Here is a 27,709-nt window from a genome sequence, read left to right on the forward strand (position 1 = left end):
CTAGGATTTAGGTGTTTTCATCAGCGGTGGTCGTAGCAGGCCTTCCGCTGCGGGGTTTGTCAAGAACGGATCCTGTTTTGAGAAAAATGCCATGGACAGCGCAAATTCTACTATGCGTCGGTGCAGTGCAGCGTGATGGCCATAAAGCTGCTCAAACTGGCACAGAACAGTAGAAACAGTCGAAAACTTCTTGGCAGGTGGCAATTTTGCATTGCTGCTCTAATGTCAATAGGAAAGCCATGGGCAAGGGAATAATATGCTAACAAAAACTGCAAAGCCTAAACTGCCGAATGATATCTGTAACAAAATAGAATAAAGGAAGTGTATTGTGGCTTTTGGAAGAGTATAATAATAATGGAATCTGTTTCAGTGACAATACTTGTTTCAGGGTCCAATTTATGTTGAATGGCAAAACCGCATGGCAATTGTCTGGCCACATGCCAATCACCTATTACGAATGCGTCGCCGAGGATTCCCGCCGTGGACACTCCACACAGGCACTTGAGCGCAAGGTCAACGTAGACGTTGGGAGAGAACGCAACACTGACGCCAAACAAGAGAAGAAGAAGAATCGCAAGCAACACCACAAAGCGGCGACCATATCTAAAAAAACAAACAAAAAAAACCTAACAATAATCGCAGTGTTAATTGAGCTGAACATGACCAAACGGAGACCCAAGATGGAGAGCCACTATCACACTGTACCAAATGTGAGCAGAACCATCACCTTCAAACCAAGGCACGTACTGAACCGTGATTTTAGGTGTACCGTTACGCCACTCGTGATTATACATTTATATGGTTTCACAGTTAGAAGCGGTCCTCTCCGGGTATCCATAATCACAATGTGGCGTGCAGTGAAATTTTGACACCCGTGCTGCAGATGTTTGACTACTGTACTTACTCCAACGTCAGCTCTGTAATGGAAGTGTACCTGTCAGCCATTGAGCCCGACACGAAGGCGCCAATCAGAAGTCCAGCCATGTAAATAGACTGAGACCCCTCAATCAACGTGTTCCTGTCACACACCAGATTCAACTGTTGGAGAAACAAAGGGCAAAAATAAATAATTTGCTGATGAACATAAATGACCACAACGGATAAGTGCAGTTTACAGTTGCCATGGTGACCACGCCCCTCTCACCTCTGTCACAATGCTGGATGCCCCAGTTGGCACCTCAAACTCGGATCCATTGAGGCAGCCCGTGGTCGCGTTCAGGCCGTACAGCTCGATGGTCTCCAGGTCGGAGTCGACTGGCGTGTACATGAGGCAGCTCTGGAAGCTTCCATCCGGGCTCACGGGGATGGTGAGCCGCTTTTGCCTCTCCCTGGTCAGGTTGGCGTCCACTCGCTCCAGGATCCAGTCAGTGTTGCAATAGTTTGGGAAGTCAACGCCCGCGAAGACCTGACCGATGATGTCGAAGGAGATGAAGACGCTGGGGACCCACAAGGCCGCCACCAAGCGCTTTTGGAACAACCCAAACTCGCCGATCTCCTTGAGGATCTGCGCGAAGGTGCTCATGGTGAAGCGCTCGCTGGGCTGCAGAACACCGTGCAACGTAAAGCCTTTTCTGTCCTACTGTTAATGATGAAACTGACGTGTTTTTTTTATCAAGCAAATCTGCTGTTTTATAACTTTACGAGAAAAGGTCTGAAAACCGCTGACAACAGACAATCAAAATGTTTTTGTTTTTTTCCCATTACAGTCAGAACTGTAGTCATTTATTAACATCTTTATCATGCAAGGACAAAATCAATTTGGCCCAAAAACATTCCATACCTAAAGTGGCGGATCTCTGGGCACACAAAAATGTCATAAAATTCCACTTTTGAGAGAGCTCCAAGTCAGTTTTATTGATATTGGGCCAGTTCACAACAGAAGTTATGGAAAGGCACTTTATGCATTGAGAAGGTCAAGACATGAGCCCTGGCAGCACGTCACTCCCACGCTTATCCATCTCCACTGGTTTCCAGTGAAGTCCCACATCAGATACAAAATCCTGCTCCTCACCTACAAAACCCTCCATGCGCTTGCCTTGTCAGACCTCCTCCACCCGTACACCCGATCCCGGGATCTGAGGTCTTCAAACTCTGGTCTCATCTCCATCCTCTGCAGCAGGCTGCGAACCTATGGGGCCAGAGGCTTCGTTCAGCATGCCGGCCCCCACCCACCCTCTGGAACGCTCTCCCCTCTGAGATCTGCGACGCCCCACCGCCAGACAATTTCAAACAAAAACTCAACAGTCACCTACTTTTCATGTTTAGTGTCCTTTGTTCTGTGTTTTTCTGTTCCATAATATTTGCATACAAGCAATTAAAAGGTCAATATAAACAGGAGTGCAGAGAAAATATATTTGACAAATATATATCCAGTATTTACGGAACCCTAGACATGACGTGGCCATAATATCGATATAAAGTAAACAGAAAATAATAATTTGTGGCCACAAAGTAGGTATAATGTACAACATACAATGTAATAATGCTAATATTTTTGCACCTTCTTAAGAAGTGCTAAGGAAAAACGAAGGTGCCCTCTATATGCTTAACCAGATGTCCAAGTGCTTAGTGGGTATGATCTTAAACCCACAAATTATTATTTCGTGGGCACAAAACGTTTGCAATATTTGTCTTGGAAAATTTCAGGATGCACCTAAAATGCACTTGAACCTTTACAGTTGAACTTAATTTGATCTACTCCACACTTTGTAAAGTTCAACTGTTCAATGATTCATTACTTTGAGCACAACTTGCTGTTTTCACCTGTAAAGGTCATAGTGCATGTTGAGTTCATGCTGAAGTTTTACAAGAAAGACAAATATTCCTAACTTTTTGGGCGTAGTGTACATTGTGGCCACATCATGTTTCTATTATTAAAAAAAACATGTTTCAATATTACAAATCACGAGCATAGTAACAAAACCTGCCGACAAAATCCTCTGGCGCTCTGCATTTATGAGCTGATGTTGCCACGACAACAGAGCAAGCATCCATAAACGTCCTTATCAACTATAACGCTGTGCTTTTGCCTCGTTTTTCTTCAACCTCTTCGTACCTACTGTCAATCCTCCTAAATAAAAACAAAACAAAACATTGTAATGTATATATTAAAAAAAATAATAATCCATCAATAGTCTCACTGTTGTTTTTGTAGGGTTTGCCAACTCACCTTGGCGGGGCGTGTTCCTGAAGTTCGGCGTTGAGGGTCTCTGGCAGCAGCAGACAGAGGCCCGCCGCACTAGTAGGTACGACCCCGTACAACAGCATGGGGATGGCGTCATGGTAGACCCCCAGGAGCCTTATCAGGGGAGACAGGATGCCTCCCACGCGAGCGCACATGGAGTTCAGACCTACGCCACTCTGCCTAGCAACACACAGTAAGCCAACAACACGCCAAAGCCTATAGACTTATTTACTTCTGCAACCACTTGGGTACAACGGCATACCCGAATGAAACCGTGGAAGTTACTTACCTTACCTAAGTGCGGTGGGGTACAGTTCTGCTGTGTAAACATACAGGATGGCGAAGGAGGCAGTGGATGCAAATTTCCCAAGTATGGCTATGACCGTTGCAACGACAGGAAGGTCTGAAAGAGCAAGTTGGGGGAAACATAGCTATGTCAAAAAAAAAAAAAAAAGAGTCCATAATTGAATGCACACACACACAAAAAAATCATATTTAAAAAAGAAAGTTAAAAGAAGAGGAAAAAAAGCATATTTGCATATAGTTGCAGATCTTCTAGTTCAGTAATTTTTGAGATTAAAGTTGTATATTTCATTAAAGTTTTACAAAAAAAATACAGATATTTTCGAGGTCAGATATCTTTTTTTTAGATTCAAGTTTGATCCATCCATCCATTTTCTGTACCGCTTATCCTCACTAGGGTTGGATAATTAAAGAGTATACAGTATTTTCTAAATAAAGTCATTTTCTATATTAAAGTCATATCCCACCCCCACCCCCTCAAAAAAAAAAAACAACAACAACAACAACAATACCAGCTTCAGCAACCTCAGCACCTCTGTCAGCTCCTCTGACCCCCCACCCCTCCATCCTGACCCACCTCCCCCTGTCTCCCAGCCCCTAAGCGTCCTCTCTCCCATTACCTCCACAGACCTCTCCAAGCTCATGTCGAACATGAAGAACCGCTCCTGCAGACTGGACCCTATCCCATCAAGTCTCATTAAAGACCGTCTTCCAGATTCTAGCCCATTTCCAATCTCCCCCTACTGTCGAGAGTACTCGAAGGCGCAGTTGTCGATCAACATCACGGAAACAGACCTCCTCAAAATCTCCAGCAAGCTCCTCCTCTTCTCAGACTCCCTGACAATTTATCCATATCGACAACTGCACCTCATCTCCTGGCCCGCTGGCCCATTCACTTTCAAGGCAAAAAGTATTATTTGACAGATTAAACTCATAATATTACAAGAATAAAGTCACACTTTCGAGATGAAAAGTCACGTAAAGTATTTTAGAGATTGCGGTAGTAATATTAGGAGAAAAAAGTTGTAGATTTTCAGGATTAAAGTCATATATTTTTTAAACATTTACTTTCTAATTTTGAGATGTTTTCAAGAAAATTGTGTGTATTCAAAATGTATATTTTCAAGGAAAAAGTTCATTTTTTATTTATTTTTTTACATGCATGTGATCATTTTGGATAGAGAAGTTGCCTTGTTACCCTCGGGCACGGCGATGACGGCGAGGCAAGCGGCCCCTCCGACCATTAACAAGATGGCCTCACACCGTCGCCTCCCGAAGCGCCCGATGAGCGGCAAAGAACCCAGACGGGCGGGAACCTCCGCCAGGCCGAAGATGAACTGCGTCAGGTAGATGTTCAGTCCGAAGTTGCCAACGTTCAGACTCAGGCCGTAGTACATGAAGCTGACTCCAAACCTGTCGTGCACGTTGAGGAATACTCGTGATTTCTTTATTATCGCTAATGTTGAGCACAGCGCTCTTTTCGGTGATAAATCCTCACCAGACGTAGCCCATGATGAGCGCTCGTTTTCTCAGATATGATATCCGGAAGATGTCCAACGTGCTCCCTCTATTGGGCGTCACAGCCACCTCCATCTAGACACACGCATATCATCAAGATATTATCCTGCATTAAGTTGACTACGAGTTTCAAATGTTCCGTGACTGAGCTTATAACTCAAAACATTTGAGCGCAAATCCAGTGGTGAGCAGTCAGGGCCTGCAAGGTCTTCTATGCTGGCTGAAGCACTGAACTACAATTTAAATGAAATGATATGAATTGATTTTCAACAGTCTGTTATCTTTATTTATAGCCATTCCCCTGGCTGTCCAGCTTCCAGTAATGTGTATGTTGAGTGAGTTTAAAAAAAAAAATTTTTTTTAGGTCCAATCAGATTTCAGATTTTATGTCTTTTTAATCTGCCCAGTGCCTTGACCATGACACATACACACTATTATCAATGGCAGTTTTTTTAAACCAGTCATATTTCAGATTCACCACTTGGCCTGTGCGAAGGCTTGGAGTGATGTTTCTCATTTTTCTGTGCTCTTATTGGTTGATCAGCACTAAATAGTCCTGGGACGTGCACAATGTGTGACGGAGGAGGACAAATGTTGGATATTACGAAAAAGTCATTTTCAAGGCGTACTTTTCAAGAAAGACCGTGAGGATAGGTTGACCAACATCATTACTTACTGTCTTGTTTCAACCTGGAAAATAATTTATTTGGCACTTTCAGAGGAGCACGTATGAGCGTCACAGCTTGCCATCGAGCGTTGTCACGGAACAAATGAAACGCGTAGCTCAAGGTGCCACTGTATAAGAAATAGTCAAATAAAATATTCAATTCAGAAAGTCCTACGCGCAGACTTTTTCAGAAATAGTCCTCTCACAAAAGATTTATTCGGCTGTCTAATTTTACAGTTGATGGGTGGGCAGGCAGGCGCTCCAGACACCAATCTACAGTATTTGTATACAAGCAATCAAAATATTTCCATCTGTAAACCCAATTTGCCCATGCCTAGTGTATCCAAATGTGCATTTGTGTTGCTTTTCAACGCCACATTTGGTTTCTATGAATTTGACGTTTGGATAAAAGTTGAAATTTGTGCTATAGTTAACCTTATCCAGCAGATCTTGCGACACTTCCCTCCCGTTGACTTTTGCCGCTCTGCGCACCTCCTTCACGGCCTCCTCCTTCCTGCCCTGAGTAATGAGCCAGCGAGCCGATTCCGGGAGAATCCTGGCGGGTTGAATTGGACAGCATGTAAATTAGTTTCACTATTTTCTGACTCCAATGTTATAAATGAGCGCTTAAGTGCCATGTGACGGTACTGACCAGTAAAATACGACCAGGACAACAAGGAGAGGGCTGTAGAGGGCCAGTTGGAGGATCCTCCAGTCGCGGATCAAATAGGCGAGACCGGACAACAGCGTGAGACCGATGGCATAAAAACTGTGACTGACGATGGTGCAGAAGGCAAACTTGGACGACTCGCACCACTCGCCACCTTCAGAGGAACAAAAGACTTCATAAAAAAACAACTCTGCAATTAAGTTTTGGCATTGAAAAGGAATGCCCAAAACTTTTTTCGATTTCGTTTCGAGTATCATTCGGACAAATGTGAGGCCATCAACATTTAGCAGCACAGGCTTTGCAATTTTTGTAAAGGCACCCTCTATATAATCATCATGATTCATGCTAATTTACACCTTTGAATGGAATCCATTTCAGTGCCATTACTTGTTTCTGAGTCCAATTTATGATCAATGGCAAAACCCGATAGCAGTGTTCTGACCACACGTCACTCACCTATGACGAATGCGTTGGCGAGGATTCCCGCCGCGGACACGCCACACATAAACTTGAGAGCAATGTAAACGTAGACGTTGGGCGAGAAAGCAGCACTGACGCCAAACAAGAGAAGAAGAAGATGGGCGAGCAAGACCACAAAGCGGCGACCAAACCTGAAAAAAAACACAAGTAGAAAAGTAGAATTTGCAACATACTGTATATTTCTCGTTTACAATATTAATATATAGTATTTCCACATGACCATTTACTTCTACAGTACGTTTTATGTCAGGTGAAAGTGCAGCTTAACGCCAAACAAAAAAATCCTAGATAACTCATTTCGAAAGATTTTCCACCAATAATGTGGCCTATGTCCTGTACGACAACTGATTTGAAAAAAGAGGGCAGAGGTGGAAATAACTGAAATGATGTTGTTGCAATGGCTGTGTTGGGAATTAACCAATCACTTTCTAACTTATGTTAAATGGAAGTCAGCACACACATGCCACCGTTTAAAGTGCCTTTGCTTAACTCCAAATATGTATGACACGCTTTTACTGACTTTTTTTTTTTTTTTTCGAGCAGAAGACTGAAGGTTCTGTGCTAACACTGACTGCTATTTGGAACTGTTCATAATTCCTTCCACCTTTTTGGCTCCAGTTCCAGCTGAACAAAAACAGCCCCAAAGCACACACACACACACACACACACACACACACACACATATCAGCATCCCACCAACACACACTCGCCCTCTTATGCATGAGTCACTGTAAAGGGGAAAAAAAGAAATAAAATAAAATAAGGGAGCGACAAGTAAAGCAGCCTTAGCAAGTCACTGAGCCACACCACCTGGTATGAAAGGGAGTCTAACGCAGGGGTACATGGGGGGGGGGGGGGGGGGGGGGGGGGATCTAATCATGGTGGTCCTCAAAGGGCTAGACTTAAAAAATTATAATAATTGTTACATTATTAGTCTTGATTTGTTTTTGGAGCACACGTCAAAGGTGGCATCTTGTTGAAGTTATTGACGCAGGGAACGCGACCTTCAGGAATCCCGACATCCCACGCATGCCCGGTGGTCGTGGGGGCGTGGGGCGAGTGGTGGGTGGTGGGTGGGGGTGATTCCCCTCCAAACAGCTGACTGCGTAATGAAAACATTGCGCCATCCTCTTAATGCATCACCTATAAAACGCGCGTCCAATCGACACTCACAAGTGGGCATTCTGCGGCGCGTTTTGCAGATTGGATGACTTTTCTGCTTTTTTTTTTTCTGATGGTGGATGACTGCCACCATCATGCTTCGCTGTAGGTATGGTGTTCTTTTGGTGATGGGCAGTCTTGTTTTTATTTTGCTTCAGCTGGACCTGGGGCCTTAGACGAGGTGGAGCGAATTATGAACAGTTCCAAGTAGAAGACACTTTTCAACCTTCTTTTACTTCTCTTCTCGAAAAGAAAAAAAAGAAACTCAATTGAGTTGTACAGGTTGAAGGTGACATTAATGGTGGAAAAAGTTTTGAAAGGATTTATCTTGGTCTCATTTGTTATATCACAAAAACCTGGCACTTGAACCGGGCGGGGTGCGTAGACCCTTTAAATCTGATATATGTTGCATCCTCAATCTGATATGGCAGGGCAGCGGTTGGTGTACCACGATATAGAATAGAGCTTTATTGTACCTGTCAGCCATTGAGCCCGACACGAAGGCGCCAATCAGAAGTCCGGCCATGTAAATAGACTGAGACCCCTCAATCAACGTGTTCCTGTCACACACCAGATTAAACTGTTGGAGAAACAAAGGGCAAAAATAAATAATTTGCTGATGAACATAAATGACCACAACGGATAAGTGCAGTTTACAGTTGCCATGGTGACCACGCCCCTCTCACCTCTGTCACAATGCTGGATGCCCCAGTTGGCACCTCAAACTCGGATCCATTGAGGCAGCCCGTGGTCGCGTTCAGGCCGTACAGCTCGATGGTCTCCAGGTCGGAGTCGACTGGCGTGTACATGAGGCAGCTCTGGAAGCTTCCATCCGGGCTCACGGGGATGGTGAGGCGCTTTTGCCTCTCCCTGGTCAGGTTGGCGTCCACTCGCTCCAGGATCCAGTCAGTGTTGCAATAGTTTGGGAAGTCAACGCCCGCGAAGACCTGACCGATGATGTCGAAGGAGATGAAGACGCTGGGGACGCACAAGGCCGCCACCAAGCGCTTTTGGAACAACCCAAACTCGCCGATCTCCTTGAGGATCTGCGCGAAGGTGCTCATGGTGAAGCGCTCGCTGGACTGCAGAACAACATGCAATGTAAAACCTTTTCAATCCCAACGTTAATGATTAAACTGATGTTTTTATCAAGAAAACCAGCTGTTTCAGTACTGCATGAGAAAAAGTTAGAACCGCTGACAGCCACCAACCAAGATAATTATTTTTTTTTTTGTTAGAGTCCAAACTGGAGTAAATTATTAACATCTTTATCGTTCAAGGGCAAAATCCAGTTGGCCCTAAAACCTTCCATACGCAAAGTGATGGATTTCTGAACAGACAAAAATGGCACAAAATCCCACTTTTGAGAGAGCTCACTTTTATTTATATGGTGACAATTCACAGCAGAAGTTAGCTCAAGGCACTTTACACATTAGGCAGGTCCTCCAACAAACCCCGATTCTAATGAAGGTGGGACGTCGTGTAAAACGTAAATAAAACAATACAATGATTTGCAAATCCTTTATTCAATTCAATACACTGCAAAGATATTTTGTTCAAACTGATGAACAAAATATTCTCTCATTTTGAATTCGATGCCTGCAACGCGTTCCAAAAACGTGTTTTGGGTTGTGTCAATTATATTTTTTCACTTTTTGCTTTGACGTAGTCCCTATCCGCAGTAAATAGTGGGAGATTACAAGACAATATGGACCGAGCCCTCCCGTGAATAGCCCCCTAACCCCCCCCAAAAAAGGTTCAGAATTGCCTTTTTCATTATTTCTTTTTGAAACCATAAATGTTCTACAAACGATAGGTTCTGTGAAAAGGTCAATTGTGGACCGCGAATATGTTTTTAGATAATACAAACTTTTGAGGAATATTTTTTTGTTTGGAATCCAAATTGTATGACCGTTGTCGTGTCTCACTGTATTTTATCTTTTTTTTTTTTTTTTTTTCTCCCAGGAGTTCAGGACAAAACTATTCCCTGGAAGACGGACATGACGCTTTTCAACGCAGGGAGAGGTTTGCACAGCTCCAAGACAGAACTATGGCAACGTGTGGTGTTTGACTGTGATGACATGTATAAATATTTATATACAATATTTATTTGTTTCGCGTGTACAGAGGGACGTACAGGTGCCCCCTTCGTGGATGCCAGCATGTGGGAATTGGCCATGACGGGCTTCACGTCCAACAGAGGGCGCCAAAACGTGGCCAGCTTCCTCACCAAGGACTTGGGCCTCGACTGGAGGATGGGAGCCCAGTGCTTTGAGTACCTTTTTCTAATACTTTCATGCATATTGTTCATTATGAATGTTTTTTTTGTTTGTTTTTTTTAAATAATGAAGTAATATTTTTTTTTATATATTAATAAACATGTTCATTTCATCTATAATCATTTTACACGTTGTCTCATAAATACAACTTTATTGTTCTCCTCATTCTATTTATTTATTTTTACAATTTTCTACTTCAGCCCTCCCTTCTCCTTTGCGTCAATTGCACTTCTGTAATTTCACTTAAAAGACATGTAAATGACTTCCCACAGGTTGACCATGATGTCTGCAGTAACAATGGCACTTGGCTGTACAGCGCGGGCATTGGAAATGAACCCCGAGAGAGCAGGAAGTTCAACATGGTCAAGCAAGGCTTTGACTACGACAGTAACGTACGTAACGTTCCTCGCCATATCGTAGTTTGGGTTCAACCAACGCCATGCTGCTATATTGCGGAGTTTGTTGTGAAAGTCGCCCATTTGCGTATCTCGGAAATCGGGGCGTCCGTCCCATGAGTGGCGGCAGCGGGTAGTCCGGCTGCCCTCTCGTCGCAAAGCCCCAGCAAGACTTAAAGAAACATGCAGTTGTAATGTTAAAATGTCTAATGAGACTCGAAAAAGTGTTGTATTTGAGTGAAACGTATGGCATGTTCCAAAAATGTATGGTTTTTTTCAACAATATTTGATCAAAATAAAACATTTTCACAGTTGCAAGATGTAATGGCATTATCAAGTATCTGTATTTGATATGGGCAAGTACTAAAGTAAGTGTCAATCTAAAAAACAAACAAAAAGTGGTATCAGTGTATCCCTATAGTATTTAGCGATTGTTTTTAAAAAGTGTGTTTTAATAAGTTTAAATGTGTTTAAAGTGTGTGGGAGGTGTACAACTATACTACAAAAACTGTATATGGTCTCTATATCCCAGATTTTCATCAGTTGGGCCTGGAAAGTATCCCGCACGATAAACGGGGGCTTTACTGTACAGTATTATTGTTACTGTGGGAATTCGAACGCCGATGCTCGAATGTAGCAAGTCTCCATCTTCACTCAGTGCGCCTTTGTAGTCAAACAGCACAAATGGATGACAAGAAAAAACAGTTAACCCTAAAACCTTTATAATGTAAAATGCAAAAGCATAACATAGACCTGAACCCCCGCCCCTTTTTATCACAAGGTAACAGAATACGGCACCTAGCCTTGGACAAGCTAATGTATCAGTCGACATCTTCCCTCTGTTGCCTGACAGCACAATCAGATCGACTCAAATGTCCAAACACCACTTACAGAAGATGCAAATTAAAGTCCTTTGTTCATAAAAACTTGCTTGACAGCGTGTTGACTCACTTCGCTTGTTTGTTTGCTTTTACAGAACGGTAGCGGGCCGTACCCGAGAGCCAGAAAAGGTCCGTCTCACACCCACCAGCAGCACGGCGACAGGGGGCATTGATTTCTATTTCTCCAGAAGCAAAAACCTCCTGAGCTTGGATCAATACAAGCCACCAAAATGCTAACTCTGTTTTTTTGGTGACACACACTCTTTTAAGTTATGCTCCTACTGTAACTGCTATTTGTCTTGCATACTAAATGGTGCTATCCTTTAGGGAGCTCGTCTTCTTTTTTTATTTGTTGAAATCACATTTTTTTTTTTCCTGATGTAACCCATCTGTGTGGCCAGCAGTTACAGGAAATACGTTCACGTGAGAAGATTTGAGGAAGTGCCGCAGAGAGAAGAAACCAAAACTACAGCCAGCAAAGCCACACAGTAACGTGGGAAAACTTTGTCACATTTGACTTTTAAAATGGGCAAACCATTCGGTGTTGATATTTAAAAGAAAATGAGTTAAAATGCATATGTAAAATGTGTTTCATGGTTTATTCTAAATATTAACCAATAATTCGTTTTTAATGTAATTACAACTGATTAAATTATGAATAATTTAATAAAATGTGAAACATACAAGTACATTTCAATTTTTTGTTATCATCCATTGCATCATTATTTTACTAAATGTTTTCTGTTTACTGTATTTTCATTTAAAGATAACAAAAGAGGAAACATTACATTTTAAACTAAAATATATCATCCCCCCACAAATTTCAATGGCCATATCCATAAGATGTCAATATCAAAATATTAGAAACAATGTTATTTATAATGCAAACTTTGATAAATTATTATTTTTAATTTGGTTATTTTATGTTCACACGTTTTTAAAATGCTATTTTTAGTCATTTATTTCCACAAATTAAAAATGCAATATTTTTGGATTTGGCCATTCTTATTTTTTAAGAATGTACTTTTCTATTTTTACACACAGACATGGATAAATGAAAAATGTGCTATATTCTTCACATTTATGAAAAATCCAAACCTGCCCTAATCTACATGAAAGGGCTTATAATAATATTCAAAACATCTCTGTGCAATTGTACGCCACTGCGAACCGCATCAATAAGCATATTGTTCCATTAATTCCGTCCAAAGTGAGGATTGTTGTCATTGTAGTCTTTGTAGGGGGCAGAGTTTCGTACTGGATCGTGCAAGTGTACTTCCAGTTGTGGCGTGATTGCGGCACTGTGGTTCCGCCCCACGCGTGACGCACTTCCTGTCAGGTAACTTGTAGTACTGCTGGTGAGGGCGGAAAAAAAAGAAAACAGTCTAGAAACAACATGGCAGGAGTCTGTACGGCGGTGCTGGAGGACCTGTCCACCGTCCCTCTGGTCGCCCTCAACATGACCGTCAGGAAGAAGCTGGGCCTTCACTTGAACCCCAGGACCGTGGTGGCCGCCGACTGGACGAATGTGGCCGAGGCCATGGGCTTCTCTTACCTGGAAATCCTCAACTACCAGGCGGCCCCGAACCCCATTTTGCGGGTGTTGGATGACTGGCAAGCGGGCTCGACAGAGGCAACCGTGGGCAAGCTGTTGTCCATCTTGGAGGAAGTGGAGAGGAACGACGTCGTGGAGGATCTTCGTCCTCTCATGGGTACACTTGGTGACATTTAATTATCTTTCTATCTATCGACCTGTCTACTTTAGGAAGCGCTTCCTGCTTCGTATCGAAACTCCGCATTAATACTGCGCATGCGTACAACGTGTGACTAATTGTCGTGCCTACATGGCAGCCATATTGGCAGGGGCGACGTTTCCATCAAAGGCAATGATTGCACGGATATTGAAATTAAAAGTCGTAACTTACTCCTTTCTCAACTGATTTTCATGAAGTTTGCTTTTATGGTCAATGCCAAAGCGTGGGCTATCAATTACAAAATATTAGAATTTTTGTTTTGGCTGTGGCCTGTGTTTGGGAGTTCGACAGCCAGAATACCTATGTCAAATACTTAGGTTAAAAGTGTGAACTGCGTTTCGTCTGAATTAAAAAAAAAAAAATAAATCTGCACACATTTGCTTTCCTCTTTTATTGACTTTCATAGTCAAAAGTACTTCCGCTTTGTTACTTCCTACCACTGACTTACTGTCTTTTGTGTTTGTTTTTCCGTCAGAGGAGGATGTGAGGAAGTATCACAAAAGTTTGAAGAAAAAGGCCGTCCGCCCTCTGCAGGTCCCCGAGGTGGACAGCTGCGTCCCTCGCACCCCCGAGATGTCCGGCCTCACCCTGGAGGATGATCCTGAAGGTCAGTTGAACGAATGCTTTTCAACACTTATCTATACATATTTGTTTTAATTTAAAAAATAAATAAATCACACGTCTACAACTTTTTTGAAAGCATCAGCAATTCATCGCACGCATTTCACAATTTCATATATATATATATTTTTTATAATACAGGAACCTCAAACGTTTGTGCACCTCTGTTCTATATTGTCTCCAGGTTCTCCCGAGCTGTTCGACGCGTTCATTTGCTACTGCAAGAGCGACATCGCGTTCGTTCACGAGATGATCCGGGAGCTGGAGCAGACGGACTACAGGCTGAAGCTGTGCGTGTTCGACCGGAACGTCTTGCCCGGCTCATGCGTGTGGACGATTACCAGCGAGCTCATTGAGAAGAGGTGAAATCAAAGTGCATCATCAGAACTTTTTTTTAAAGTAGACTTTCCCTGGTTTTCACCGTGGTGTTTATATGTGCAGGTGTAAGAGGATGGTGGTTGTGATCTCAGATGAATACATTGAAAGTGACGCCTGTGACTTCCAGACTAAGTTTGCTCTCAGCCTTTCTCCTGGTGAACAGCTAATTTTTTGCTTCATGTTTGACTAAGTGCAGTGGTACCTTGACTTACAAGTGTCTCAATTTACGGGTACAAGTTTTCAGAGTTACACATTGATTATTTTTTGTTGCGAGCTAAAATTGGAGTTATAAAAGAGCTATATGTGCAATAATTCCTTGCTATATCGAGGTTCGTTTATTCTAGATTGAGTGCATCGCTGTTTTTTATTTTTATTTTTATTTTTTTTAAACATCAATGTAGTGCAATGACTGACCTGCACATCGCTGTTACAGTCAGCTTTATAGGCCAATATTGTCATATTTAAACTTCATCACAGAACAAATTAAAGTCGTAAGTCAAGGTACCACTGCATTTGACTTAATATGTGACAACTAAACTCTTTGCGTCTTTCTACCACGACAGGAGCTCGGAATAAACGACTCATCCCCGTTGTTTACAAGTCGATGACAAAACAGTTCCCGAGGATCCTAAGCTTCCTGACCGTGTGCGACTACACAAATCCGTACACACAGACCTGGTTTTGGGAACGGCTGGCCAGAGCGCTTTCTCTGCCATAAATGTGACTGTTATTCATTTTTTTATAAAAGCGCTTTTTGATAATTCCATCAATGATAAAGACAATATTGGGACCAAATTTCAAACTGTTAGGTCAATTGCCAAGAAATTGTCATTCTAAAATGGAACACTGTATTTTTATTTAATTTTTAAAATGTGTTTTTATGTCCTTTAGAATCTTACGAAAGACAAATTGCGTGGATATTTTTGCTATGTGCTGCTGTCGTTTTTATTGTAAAGATTGAAGAGCGCAAATATTTGGAGGTAATTCTCCCCTTCCTCCTCGAATGTCATCATGGGATTACAGTTGAAGGGGAATTGTAAATGTATATGTGCCACACGTCCACATTTGACTGCCTGCTTTTCTCACTTCCTGCCCAGTGCCTTTACATTTCATGTTCTATTGGTACATGTTTTTTTTTTTTAACAGCAATTTGAAATAAAAAAGAAAACAAACATATATTTTACCTTTTAATTTACAATAAATCAATCAACCACTTATTTTAGGAGTGAAATAAATCCTTTCTAAAAAAAATATCAAAATTAATGTGACAAATATTACAGAACTCTTGATAGCCCCTGATATATATATATATATAATATATATCATATATAATCACATTAACATGTAGAAATACAAGTACAGCGGGAATGTGCAAACTCCACACGGGAAGGCCCAGCTTCAAACCCCAAGCCTATGAACTTTGAGGGGATGTGCCAAGCACTTGTCCACTATGCTGTGCTAAACCATGTAAAATAGATTATTTTCATTAAAATGAATTTTTGTAATAGCTGCACGGGGAACGACTGGTTAGCACGTCTGCCTCACAGTTCTGAGGACCGGGATTCAATCCCGTCCCCGCCTGTGTGGAGTTTGCATGTTCTCCCTGTGGCTGCGTGGGTTTTCTCCGGGCACTCCAGTTTCCTCCCACATCCCAGAAACATGCATGCGAGGTTGATTGGAGACTCGAGATTGCCCTTAGGTGTGACTGTGTGCCCTGCGATTGGCTGGCGACCAGTTCAGGGTGTACCCCACCTCGCCCGAAGATAGCTGGGATAGTCTCCAGCACGCCCGCCAAACTTGTGAGGATAAAGCGGATGACTGGATGGATGGATGACTTTTTATAATGAAATTGTAACTTAATTGCTAGTTATTTAATGCATTGCAAAAACGTTTAATGTAAAAAAACCCCTTTAATATACTAATATTTTTCATTTAGATCAAGTAACTAAATATTTAATGAGATAAATGCATTAAATAATGTATACATTTTAATTAACCGATTTTAGGGGGGGGGGCGCCTCAAGGTAATGCATTTTACTGGACTGATTATATAAACCGTCCACCATGTGTCGTTATTGCGTAAATCTCGCATGTTGTTTCAGCCACTACCAGTGGTGTCGCCATTGAACGCACCACGAAACATTCCAATCAATATCCAATCACATCTCGACGTAGCGTGGCATTGTCCAATCAAAACTGAAATTAACGCCCGTGTTTGGCAGCACTTGTGCCCTTCGTTTGGACTGTCCGGTTGCGCCGACAGTGATTTACTTCTATTTAATATTGTAATAATAAAGGAAAGACTTTCAGTGGGACGTAAGTCTAGCGGGCGAAAGAAGCATTTTATTTTTAAAATATTTGAGATTAAATTCCTATGAATTTATAATAAGATAAAATGTCAGGGGCCCGATATCCGCCATTGAAAGTGTGGCGGAATCCACTCCTGGCTCACGTCTTGTCAGTCATTTAATGTAGTGTTGCGTGAGGGTGACTCAATACACAGACTGACGTATTGCTGTCTTAATTGTTAACGGTCTGGCACCACTGGGGGTTCGTTTTTACCCCACCCCCCTCCCATTTGGGGTACAGTAGTTGGGCATTCACAGCCGACGGGAATAGGAAGCCGTGCAGTGACCACAAGCAAGATGGCCGCCGAGGGAGTCCACATTTGCCGAGGCGGAATGCAGTAGGCGGGGCCGCGAGCCTTGTGTCAAACTTTGGGAATGACACCAGGAGTGCTGCAGGATTCGCAAAGAAGGGAAAGTGTCGCCCTTGTTGCCGCTCCTTGGATTTCTTGGGATTTCTTTTTCTTTTTTAAACGCCCAGCCTGTGGAGTCGAGACTTTTTCTTCGACGGTGTCAAATTGCATATACCTCAGCCATGTCGGAGGACCTGAGTTCCCAACCGTGGTCCATTCGTAAAGATGACTATGAGCTCCAAGAGGTGATTGGTATGTGATATTACTGCTTGCTAGCTTTCCTTCCACCCGATAATCTGTGACTAGACGGTTGCTAACGCTAATACAACCGTGATGTTTTATTTTATATATTTTTTAAAATTAAAATATTCTTAGCATCTTCCTTTCCCCCCCTGAGCTAAACGGAGGGTGACTTAATCGCGGGGCAGTCCTTGCCGGGCGGTGTTAGAACTTCAAGTCTGTGGAATGTTTCCACTGAGAAAGACAACCCCGCCCAGTGGGACTACGCCGGTGTAAAGAAACGAGCGTGTGAGGTTGACCCGCGTTTGGCATGGCTGAAGACAATTTTGCTGCGAGAAAGCACTTAATTCAATTAACAATCTTGGCTTGAATCAAATTTGACTCCTTAGCGAGAGTTACGTATGTTCTTGGCAACATTACCTTGATTGTATCAACTAGGCTAACTGTGTTACCTATGAGTTGTGTAACCCCTAGGGGCTTTAAAATTATAAAACGTGACTGCTAATCATTTTAATTTGATGATTGAATTGCTGCATTTCCTCCAAATTAAATATTTTATGTAAAAAAAAAAAAAAATCTGTCCGAATATTGTTAATCTTTTTTTAATCAACATATTTTCCTACGATACTTTTCATTTAATGATCGTTTGAATTGCTGTATTGCAATACATGCATACATAATTTCTCGAATATACGAACTCTCTTTGTTGAATGTAACTGTGAATTGCTGCTTGGCAGAAATATATTTATTTTACATATAAAAAAAGAAATGGAATACATTATTCAAACTTCTTAAATACAGTAAATTATTAAAATTTAACTCCGGCTGCAACTAACTATTAAATCGATTAATCCATCTATTGCTTTTTTTCAGTTTATCGATGAATCATATTTAAGAGAAGTTAAAAAAATGTCCGTCCCTTTATTCAAAAGCAGGACTTTTTTTTTCAAATTGACAGTGCAGAAAATTCGCAAACATAAATTGATTATTGATTTGGAAATGTCTTATTTTGAAGAAAGAAAAAGATAATCAGTCTGCTTTATTTTTTATTCTTTACTTTCTTTCTTTCACTAAAATTGTCCAAGTATTTATACATCAATTGAGTCATGAGTCCGTTCATGCAGAACTATTTTGAGGGCATTAACCATATAAAATGGCTTCAGGAAAACTAAAATAATTTCACTGTTTGCTGGGTAACATTACCAGTAATTTTCTATATAATAGGCAGTAAACTATTTGTATGTATAAATGTATCAGGAGGCTTGTAATTCTTATTTTGTAGTGTTGTGAGCATCTCGTCTTCTCATTTCACATTTATAAATCCTCTGAGGGCAATACTAAATGCATGGAGAAAAAATAATAATTAAATGTTTATTAGCTTTTGGGGGGTTTGTGTTTTCTTAACAGTCCGTCTGAGGTTTCATTTATTTTTTTTGAATTGCTCGTCAGGCCTTATCAAGAGATCTTACGGGCCTCGGTTTGCTCTGCCACGTCCGCGTTTGTCCCGCCCTTCAGATAAATGACCCTCCCCTCGCTTTGCCCCACTTTGCTGAGAACACGAAGGTGTGCGGAGCGTCGCTTGGTCAGCGCCTCTGCGCACGCTTCCGATGCCAAAATCAACTTCTGACATTCGCTCAATTTCATCGATGAATTCAAATGTATTCGTCAGGACAGTTTCTCGTCACGCGCTAGTTTACAAAACTGGTCAGTGTTGGCAACCTGGGAATTTGTTTGCTCTTTACGACCCCTCTTGCGACTATTTTTCAAAAACGGGACCAGTGAATTTAACTCCTGCTGAGCGACGAGCAACGTGAACTTTGTTTGTTTTCCGTATGTCAAAAAAGGAGGTCGGTGACAGTCCGTCACAGGATCAATTGCACTGATAATTACTGAAGACGCGGTCTATCCGCGTGGAAATCTGAGGTTCATCTCGATCGCTTGAACGACTTCAGATTTCTTTTTGTAGTCGACGCTAAATTAACAATAGTCGACGACGTCGATTAATCGATGAAGTCATTGATATTTTTTTCACGTGTGCCCAGCGCAGCTCTGGTTTTGTTTTTTTCTCCCCAGGGAAACCGGTTACGCCCATTCTTATAATATGTTTATTTGTGAATATGCAAGGGTTTACTGTAAATCTTTTTTTTCTTTACATACAATTTGAAAACAATTGCTCGAAACATTTATGTAAACAGGATCCTTCATAAATTCACATCAAACTGCATGGTTCGGCTGGTCCCGATGTCCGTTGTTGAATGGGAAGGCCGCACCCCCTCGGCTGAAAATGTTAGGCTTGGAAGCACCTACCTTGGGTCAAAAGTTTCAAATGTGAATAAATCACTACTTTTGCCACGTATAAACGGGCTCCACATCAGTGTGATTGACTCTGATTGCCTTCCACCCGGCTCCTTTTTTGGCATACAAACTATGTGAAAGTGATTCTGATCAGTATGTGTGTTTCTTAGCGGAAATTCAAGTTGCTAGTATCCCTTTTAGAAGAAAGAAAGAGGCGCTAAAGAGGTGAGAAACGTTGCTAGCTTAGCAGCACTAACTCAACTTTTCGAAATGAGCTCCTCTCTGTGCTTCAGGAGCTGCAACAACAACAACAAAATCGTCCTGAGCAATAAACTCAAATTAATTGATTACAATCAATTCATCGCCCACCGCTAGAACAGACAAACCGATTTTGTAGATTTCAATCATTAATGATTTTGTGGTTAATGTGGAGTTTAATCAATGCTCCTGTGTCTTGATGCATAATAGATTTCAGCAGAGTGCGCATGTACTGTAAAATCAAGCTGAGTTTGCTACCCAAATGAGCTGCGCAAGAAGTCGAAGTAAAACTGCGCGTTCTGTCGCTGTTTCAAAAAAATAAATAAATAATAAATAAATCCTCTGACATATTCAGTCACAGCACACTAAAAAATATATATTCAGATTTGGGAAAAGTTTTCCAATAGCAAATCGTCTGTTCCACTGAGAAACTCTTGCCAACATAAGCACTTTATGAACTGTACGGGCAATGTTTCAAGTAACATTTCAACATTCTTTACTGTCAAGCAAGTGTAAAAAAAAAAAAAAAAAAAAAACATTTTTAATGGTAATATGAAAATGATAAAACACCCTTTAAGCACATCACAGATGCTCCTCACGGGTCTCATTTTAAAAGTTTGACTAGTAGTTAGTTAAAAGTACATTTTGCCATCAGTATGTTTTTTTTTGTTTTGTTTTTTTCTCTCTCTCTCCGTTAAGTAACATTTTAACCAATTACATTCTGTAAGACTAAAGTCAGATTGCTGGCGAAGTGAGACATTGACCCGGCCGTCACATACCTGCTCCATTAAGAAGCTAATTCGAGGCCATGCTAATCTGATAATGTGCCGTTTGCACTTAACGAACTCCAGTCGACCCGAGCGCGACTTCTCATTAGTCATAGGAATCACCTCCTTGTGTTTTCAAAACACCCCAATCAATTTCGCTAAGTTTTATTGCTTCTTCTGCACCATTATCCAAAGAAGAAGTAGTTTGTTGGAAGATAGCATGCCTTAGAATCGTGATTCTCAAACTGGGTTTCACGGGCAGCAGCAGCGTGGGGGTCCACAAAATTAGCGCGTGGGGGAGCTGAAAGTGTTTATGTCGCAATGTAAGCGCTTCTCCTCACACTTTCACTTTCACACATCGGAAGCGTTATGGCAACACCCGTACTATGGCTCGTCGAGATATATGCTGACAGAAAACACATGGCAAAGTCTTGCAAAGAGCATGCTTGTTTTGTCAATGTTTCGGGTCTTCTTTTTCACGTCATCCGCCACGTTGGACGCCGTCCCCCGGGGGACGCTTGACTTGAGATGTTTTGTCAAAGTTCGTCCGACAGTATATTGTATACATTACTGATATTTATGTCAAGGTTGTGATGGAAAAAAACAAATGGAGCCTGGAAGGGGGAAAAAAAACTATGCTAAGATGCCATATGGATACTGTGTTGGTACATCAAACTGCAATACTGACACAGTCACAGCACACTAAAAAATATATATATTCTGTGTTGTGTTCTTGCCAATTATCTCATAATCGCCTTTCCGTAATATTACGTTACGTCGTGATACCACAATAATATAGTATCGCGACTTCCGTGCGATTCCCACCGCTGGTCCAAAATTCCCACTTAAGTTAGGTGTACAGTGGTGCCTTGAGATACGAATGACCCAACTTACACGTTTTTCAAGATACGAGCCATGGTTCGCCCAATTTCGTGCTTTGATTTACGACAAAAAATTTGAGATGGGTGTGCTGTGTGGTGACCTTGAACTTAACTTCCCTCACAATAAGCAGCAGGTTGGCAGATGCTTTAAAAAAGAGGCTTCACGCTGTGCATGCCGCTCCCAGTTGCAGTTTACTGTGTTAAATAAAACATTTTAAGTAACGCATATTTGAACACAAACGGTGCACCAACACGACAGAAAATATAACAATACTCCCAGGCACATATTCTTCATCCTCTGCTAAAAACGACTAATAGTACTGCAGTGTATTGATTCACTTACAGTAGTTGTGAAACTCTTGTCTATTTGTGTCTGCATGACTGTATTTTACTACCCCCTGGTGGACAATATGCACACACCAGAAGGTGCCACAATGAATGAATCATGAGGCACAAACGGTTTAATTATTTACATTCTATTTAATTATGTAATTACAATGTGTTTTTATGAAGTACAGTAGAGGACTGTTTTCCTTCTTAAAAGAATTGTTGTTGTGTTTTTGGGGCAGGCTGGCTGGAACGTATTAATGGCATTTACATTCATTTCAATTGGATTAAACGCGTATCTCAAGGCACCACTTATCTCCAGCTAGCATACATGGAGTTTTCCGAACAGAATTTGGTGTTTTAAGCCCAAATTCTTAGTACTTACCATTTTTACGATAATTAAGTCTTCAGTAGCGGGCGTGAAGTCTGGAGCCGTGCCTGCTCCCTGCTGTCCCAACGCCAACCACGTCGAATCAATTGATGCCATCTGACAGTTGGTCAATACTGCAGCTTTGCCTGCCGTCCAGAGCGGGAGAAGTTGAGGAACGCTCCTCAGATATCTACAAAAATGTCGTCGTAAACGGATACTATTGGAAGAGGAGGAGGACCATGTCAGTTTGATGGATTTGAAAGAAAGATCCATCTCAGACTTGCTCAACCGGTCTTTCCACATCTTTCCTCTACGATCATTTTATGAACAAAAGCCTCTGAACAATGATTTATGGCTGCTGGCAGCGCATCAGGTTGCTTGCCTTTTCATTATTCTCCCCCGATCATTTTTAACGAAGTGTCAGGAATCACACGTTAGTCACTACTAAAAAAATATCTTCTGTCAATTACGTCCCACCATTAAATATTACAGTAATATGGACCAAGCCCAGATGTGAATAATGACAAACCACAAGTAATTGACGCCCCCTGAATAATAGTTTAAACTGCAAACTGTGATCGAAAAACTGTTTAATATCATTTCAAACTCCAAACTTGAAAGATCAAAGGCTGAGTGATGATTTGATTTGACTTTAAAGGCCAATAAAAAGCAGCAGTTGGCGCATCCTGTCCTCATCATGTATTAACTCCAGGCTCTGCTGGCGGCTCCGTGTTGAAATGTGACCCCGAGCGTCCCTGCCGCAAAGCCAACAATGTCCCCCCCCCAATATTGCCATCCAGAGAAGCACGCACACACGCACACTTTATCCCAGGCGACTAGCTGTTTGTTTGTGTGGAGGAATTTACACCCCAATGTGGTCTTGACAAGTGGATCACTGTGTGTGTAAGTTTTGCTTGAGCCAGGACCAAACCCCAAGCCCAAACACTGGCCCACCTCCAGAGATTTGGGAGCGAGCGCTGGCTTGTAGTTTGAGCAGCGATTACTAGAAAGCCGAACATTTTTGGGGCTCGGCTTGGTCATCAATCAATCCTTGTCGCTGCTGTCCTTGTTTTTTTTAATGGAATAACAAGACCCCAACGTCTCAGTCAATTAAGAATTCAACCTGTGGCTGACTTGACCTCTCTCTTTATGTCCTTTTTATGTTTGAAGGAGTACAAAGTACAGGTATCTGTTTTCAAATGTAGGGAATGAAAGTAAAATGTCGTCAGAAAAATAAATGCAATAAGTACACAACGTGTGGTTCTTTGAGGTACGCTGACATCATGCCCGAACGCCGGAAAGTTCTGTATACGTATTTTACGAGTCCCAAAATGTATGGCTTCGGGAGCTTTAGAGGTTCCACGATATTTGCAAGTATCAAAAAAGTGACCCTTTATTGGTCTGTTGCATCCAGGAAATGACAAAGGAAATTGCAATTTTATTGGATTATCACGGAGAGTCGCTCTTGCGTCATGTTGAATCACTTTGTACTGTATTTCTTTCACATTGCTTTAAGCCATGTTATAAATGTAAATGGTTAAATACACAAGGTCAGCTGTATTTTAATTAAACTCTGAGAACAGTTTGGGTCTTCAACACGCCTCCCCCCCTATTTCCAAATCTTCATCGGATCGTGGCTCAGTGAGAAGTTCACACAATGGGCACTTTGTTAATATTTGGGCATAGCCAAGACGAGGGCAAAGGGGGTTAGGAAAAGCTTACTGGAGGGTGGACGGGCTCGCTGCTCATTCTTCTGCCACTCCGAGCTTCTTGCCAGAGGAAAAAGTGCGCGCATAAGCCGCTGATTGTGTGCAAAGTGCCGCGTGTGCCCGTCGAGGTAAAATACCGTATCAAGGGGGCAGTGGAATGACCTCGCACGGACCGCAAACAACTAGCGGGTCTCTTTAGGAGGCATTTGCAGATTATGAAACACATTTTATTTAGGATTTAAACCCAGGCATGTTAGTCATTGTAGTAGAAAAGACATTTGTAAAAACATGGGTGTTGATGATTGCGGTCAAAGTTTTTCAGTTTGCTAATGAATCCTCATCGAAAGAAAACCGTGTAACGCGAACCCTCGCCTATTTGTTGTTTGCTATTCACAAATTCACCTATTTGTCTATTTTCCTGTGGATCCTATCCTAACCCGAAAACCCAGTGTTTGTGCTCTTTCTGTAACTTTCTAACATGCCGCAAGATGGCAGCAAAACCCTGGCTAATAGGAAAGTAGTCATTGTTGTCAAGAAAGTATGGTGAAGTGATGCATCTCCAACCTTGTAAGATCTTTGCAACGGCAACATACATGCAGACTTTTTGGTGCATTTTCTCCAACTCAAATCACCTCGAAGCCCTTTTATTTTTACGGCACATCTTTTCGCAGCAGGTTTACTGTACATACCAAAGTGAAATTCCATGACGCGGGTAATGCTACGGAGCAATCGTTGCGTTTTGTCCTCTGAGATTCTTAATCCTGATCATTCATTGGTAGAGAGACATTCCATTGCTGCACAGTGTACACAGTTGTAAGCTGTAAAAATAACTGGCTCATGTAACCGTGGCCTGTTATGTACCGCGGGGCGCACTAATCCGACCGGGGGATGGCTGTCGTTAACTTGATCCATAATCGGAATGGCGTTCTTTCATTCTCTTCCAGGGAGCGGGGCCACAGCTGTGGTTCAAGCCGCCTACTGCACACCGCGCAAGGAGAAGGTGGCCATCAAACGCATCAACCTGGAGAAGTGCCAGACCAGCATGGACGAACTCTTGGTAAGCTCGAGAATCGTGACGCGCATGTTGGCATTTTGGCAGAGGTGGGAGTCAGTCCCAGCTAGCTGCATCGTTAGCCTAATAGCGAGTCACAGTCATGTCGAGTCTTTATTAAGTTTCACCCAAGCAAATCCCACGACGATTTAAGTCTGACTCGAGTCACCCTCCGCTGGCATTTTGGGCTGGGCCCTAGTGAATCGAGTCTTTACACCCTTGACGCAATCTCGTCTAGCCGCTGAGCTCATCATTTAGCCCGTGACATCTTTTAACAACAGAGGTGCCAAGGATCCCGTTAAGTGTTCATTTATGACTCACTGGTATGACTCACATGAGATCAGCTTCTTAAATGCAAATTTTGTGTTGAAAGAAAATTTATGGCGGCATGGTGTACGACTGGTTAGAGCGTCTGCCTCACAGTTCTGAGGACCGGGGTTCAATCCCCGGCCTCGCCTGTGTGGCTTTTGCATGTTCTCCCCGTGCCTGCGTGGGTTTTCTCCGGGCACTCCGGTTTCCTCCCAGATCCCAAAAAACATGCGTGGTAGGTTGATTGAAGACTCTAAATTGCCCGTAGGTGTGAATGTGAGTGCAAATGGTCGTTTGTTTACGTGTGCCCTGCGACTGGCTGGCAACCATTTCAGGGTGTGCCCCGCCTCCTGCCCGATGATAGCTGGGGTAGGCTCCGGCACTCCCGCGACCCGTGTGAGGATAAGCGGCTCAGAAAATGGATGGATGGAAGAAAATGTATGGCCGGTTCCTGTCTACATTAAACTGCCCGATCCTGTGGAGAAATTAAGCACATTTTGCTATTGGTTGACATGGAGTACAGTTGGGTTTCCTTTCTGTGGCTCTCCCGCAATCCCGCAGGTTGCCGGGTACCCAAACAGCGCGGAAGCTTCAAATGGAACCCAGATTTCCTTTTATTTTTTGGGAGAAAAATTATATGTTTTGAAAGAAGTCTGTGAATGTCTTGAATGGCAGAAAAGTGCTAAAGCTGCACCGACTGTGCTCATTGTATTCCTGGCACTGCCATGTGATGGCGACGAAAACCACTTTCACAGAGGCACCGATGCTCGATGGGAGGGTTGAAGGCAGCCAGCAAATGTTCCGGTTTCCGGCGTAGTAATTCAGCGGCTGGATGCCAACAGTGTGTAAGTGTAGTGTGAAGTTTAACACCAGAGTTTCACTGCCTACGGCCTTTTCTGTTGAAAGCAGTGGAGGCAGTCGCACTGAAGTGGAATTGGAATTAAAAATGGAATTATCTGAATGCGCAAAGCCGCAACAGCTGTGTGAAGGCACACCGATGGCAGAATTTCTGTTTGTGGTACCTGTGCTTTTGGCGTGACTTGTGTGTGCTTATTTCATTAACCCTCCTTGAGAGTTCTTTCATATAATTTGTCTGAATTAATCCACTTTCACTTTTCTATGCGTGAAGGAAAAAGATTGATACTTGTTCTTTGCAAGGAACCCCCTTTTGTTGATACAATCGTTCCACCTCGGCGGACGTCTGCGCTCGGCCGAGTGCCTTCCGAGTTGAACAATATGGTTATGTTTGTCAGCCGTGACGCCACATTGCTCCCATTGTGGCTTCGCTGTGTGACTGTGGCACCAGTTTGCGACGCAGCCCCGGACTCGGATCGTGACAATCGGTCATTTAGTCGTTCGGCTCGGATGCCCTGCGAACATGCAAGTGATCGGGAAACCCTCACGAGAGGTGGTATTTATTCTGCCACCTGGTTGGATGGTCTTTCTTTGTTGATAAAGGTCACATTACTTCCACCTGTCTCACTTCTTCTTGAATCAAAGCACTAAATTCATATCACTGGTATGAAATGAATCCCTTCACGATTACGGTATACAGTGTGTCGTAAAACCATCCATCCATCCATCCATCCATCCATCCATTTTCTACCGCTTATCCCGGGTCGGATCGCAGGGGCAGTAGTTTTAGCAGGGGCGCCCAGATTTCCCTCTCCCCAGCCACTTCATCCTGCTCTTCCGGGGGGATCCCGAGGCGTTCCCAGGCCAGCCGAAAGACGTAGTCTCTCCGGCGTGTCCTGGGTCGTCCCCGGGGTCTCCTCCCGGTGGGACGTGCCCGGAACACCTCACCAGGGAGGTGTACAGGAGGCATCCGAATCAGTTGGCCCAGCCACCTCATCTGGCTCCTCTCGATGTGGAGGAGCAGCGGCTCTACTCTGAGATCCTCCCGGATGACCTTGCTTCTCACCCTATCTCTAAGGGAGAGCCCGGGCACCCTGCGTTGGAGACTCATTTCGGCCGCTTGTATCCGGGATCTTGTTATTTCGGTCACGACCCACAGCTCGTGACCGTAGGTGAGGGTAGTAACGTAGATCGACCGGTAAATTGAGAGCTTCGTCTTTCGGCTAAGCTGCTCCTTTACCACAACAGACCGATACAAAGTCTGCATCATTTCAGACGCTGCACCGATCCACCTGTCGATCTCCCGTTCCATTCTTCCCTCACTCATGAACAAGACCCCAAGATACTTGAACTCCTCCACTTGGGGCGCAATCTCATCCCCGACCTGGAGAGGGCACGCCACCCTTTTCCAACCGAGGACCACGGTCTCAGATTTGGAGGTGCTGATTCTCATCCCAGCCGCTTTATACTCGGCTGCGGACCGCTCCAGTGAGAGTTTGAGATAACGGCTTGATGAAGCCAACAGAACCACATCATCTGCAAAAAGCAGAGATGAAATACTGAGGTCACCAAACCGGACCCCCTTTATGCCTCGGCTGCGCCTTGAAATTCTGCCCATAAAAGTTATGAACAGAATCTGTGACAAAGGGCAGCCTTGG

The 27,709-nt window shown here is 42.9% G+C and overlaps 4 protein-coding genes across 8 annotated transcripts in view; 2 read left to right on the plus strand and 2 right to left on the minus strand.

Moving 5' to 3' along the window:
- On the minus strand, nt 1-1,522 carry LOC133396819 (solute carrier family 22 member 14-like). The gene is made up of 4 exons (XM_061667051.1): nt 1,145-1,522; nt 935-1,038; nt 456-603; nt 1-156 (listed from the first exon to the last, which is right to left on the minus strand). Exons 1-4 carry the CDS (start codon nt 1,520-1,522, stop codon nt 1-3), a joined length of 786 nt encoding a protein of 261 aa, XP_061523035.1.
- Nucleotides 1,523-2,084: 562 nt separating this feature from the next.
- LOC133396820 (solute carrier family 22 member 13-like) lies at nt 2,085-9,047 on the minus strand. The gene is made up of 10 exons (XM_061667052.1): nt 8,670-9,047; nt 8,460-8,563; nt 6,799-6,953; nt 6,325-6,496; nt 6,108-6,228; nt 4,986-5,080; nt 4,686-4,900; nt 3,479-3,587; nt 3,170-3,364; nt 2,085-2,199 (listed from the first exon to the last, which is right to left on the minus strand). Exons 1-10 carry the CDS (start codon nt 9,045-9,047, stop codon nt 2,085-2,087), a joined length of 1,659 nt encoding a protein of 552 aa, XP_061523036.1.
- Nucleotides 9,048-12,862: 3,815 nt separating this feature from the next.
- On the plus strand, nt 12,863-15,429 carry myd88 (MYD88 innate immune signal transduction adaptor). The gene is made up of 5 exons (XM_061666167.1): nt 12,863-13,250; nt 13,768-13,899; nt 14,098-14,275; nt 14,355-14,446; nt 14,855-15,429. Exons 1-5 carry the CDS (start codon nt 12,935-12,937, stop codon nt 15,007-15,009), a joined length of 873 nt encoding a protein of 290 aa, XP_061522151.1. The 5' UTR covers nt 12,863-12,934; the 3' UTR covers nt 15,010-15,429.
- A 1,530-nt stretch (nt 15,430-16,959) lies between these two features.
- oxsr1b (oxidative stress responsive kinase 1b) overlaps nt 16,960-27,709 on the plus strand; it is a 47,146-nt gene continuing 36,396 nt past the window's right edge. For 4 of the 5 annotated variants that reach the window (XM_061666159.1, XM_061666160.1, XM_061666161.1 and 1 more), the window contains exons 1-2: nt 16,960-17,241; nt 24,781-24,893. In XM_061666159.1, the coding sequence (XP_061522143.1) occupies nt 17,172-17,241; nt 24,781-24,893 (183 nt within the window). In that variant the 5' untranslated portion in view covers nt 16,960-17,171. The remainder of the gene's footprint in view (nt 17,242-24,780; nt 24,894-27,709) is intronic. The other variant, XM_061666163.1, reaches the window with a different exon arrangement.

Source organism: Phycodurus eques, chromosome 21 (genome assembly GCF_024500275.1).
Source record: "Phycodurus eques isolate BA_2022a chromosome 21, UOR_Pequ_1.1, whole genome shotgun sequence".
NCBI classification, from domain to species: Eukaryota; Metazoa; Chordata; class Actinopteri; order Syngnathiformes; family Syngnathidae; genus Phycodurus; species Phycodurus eques.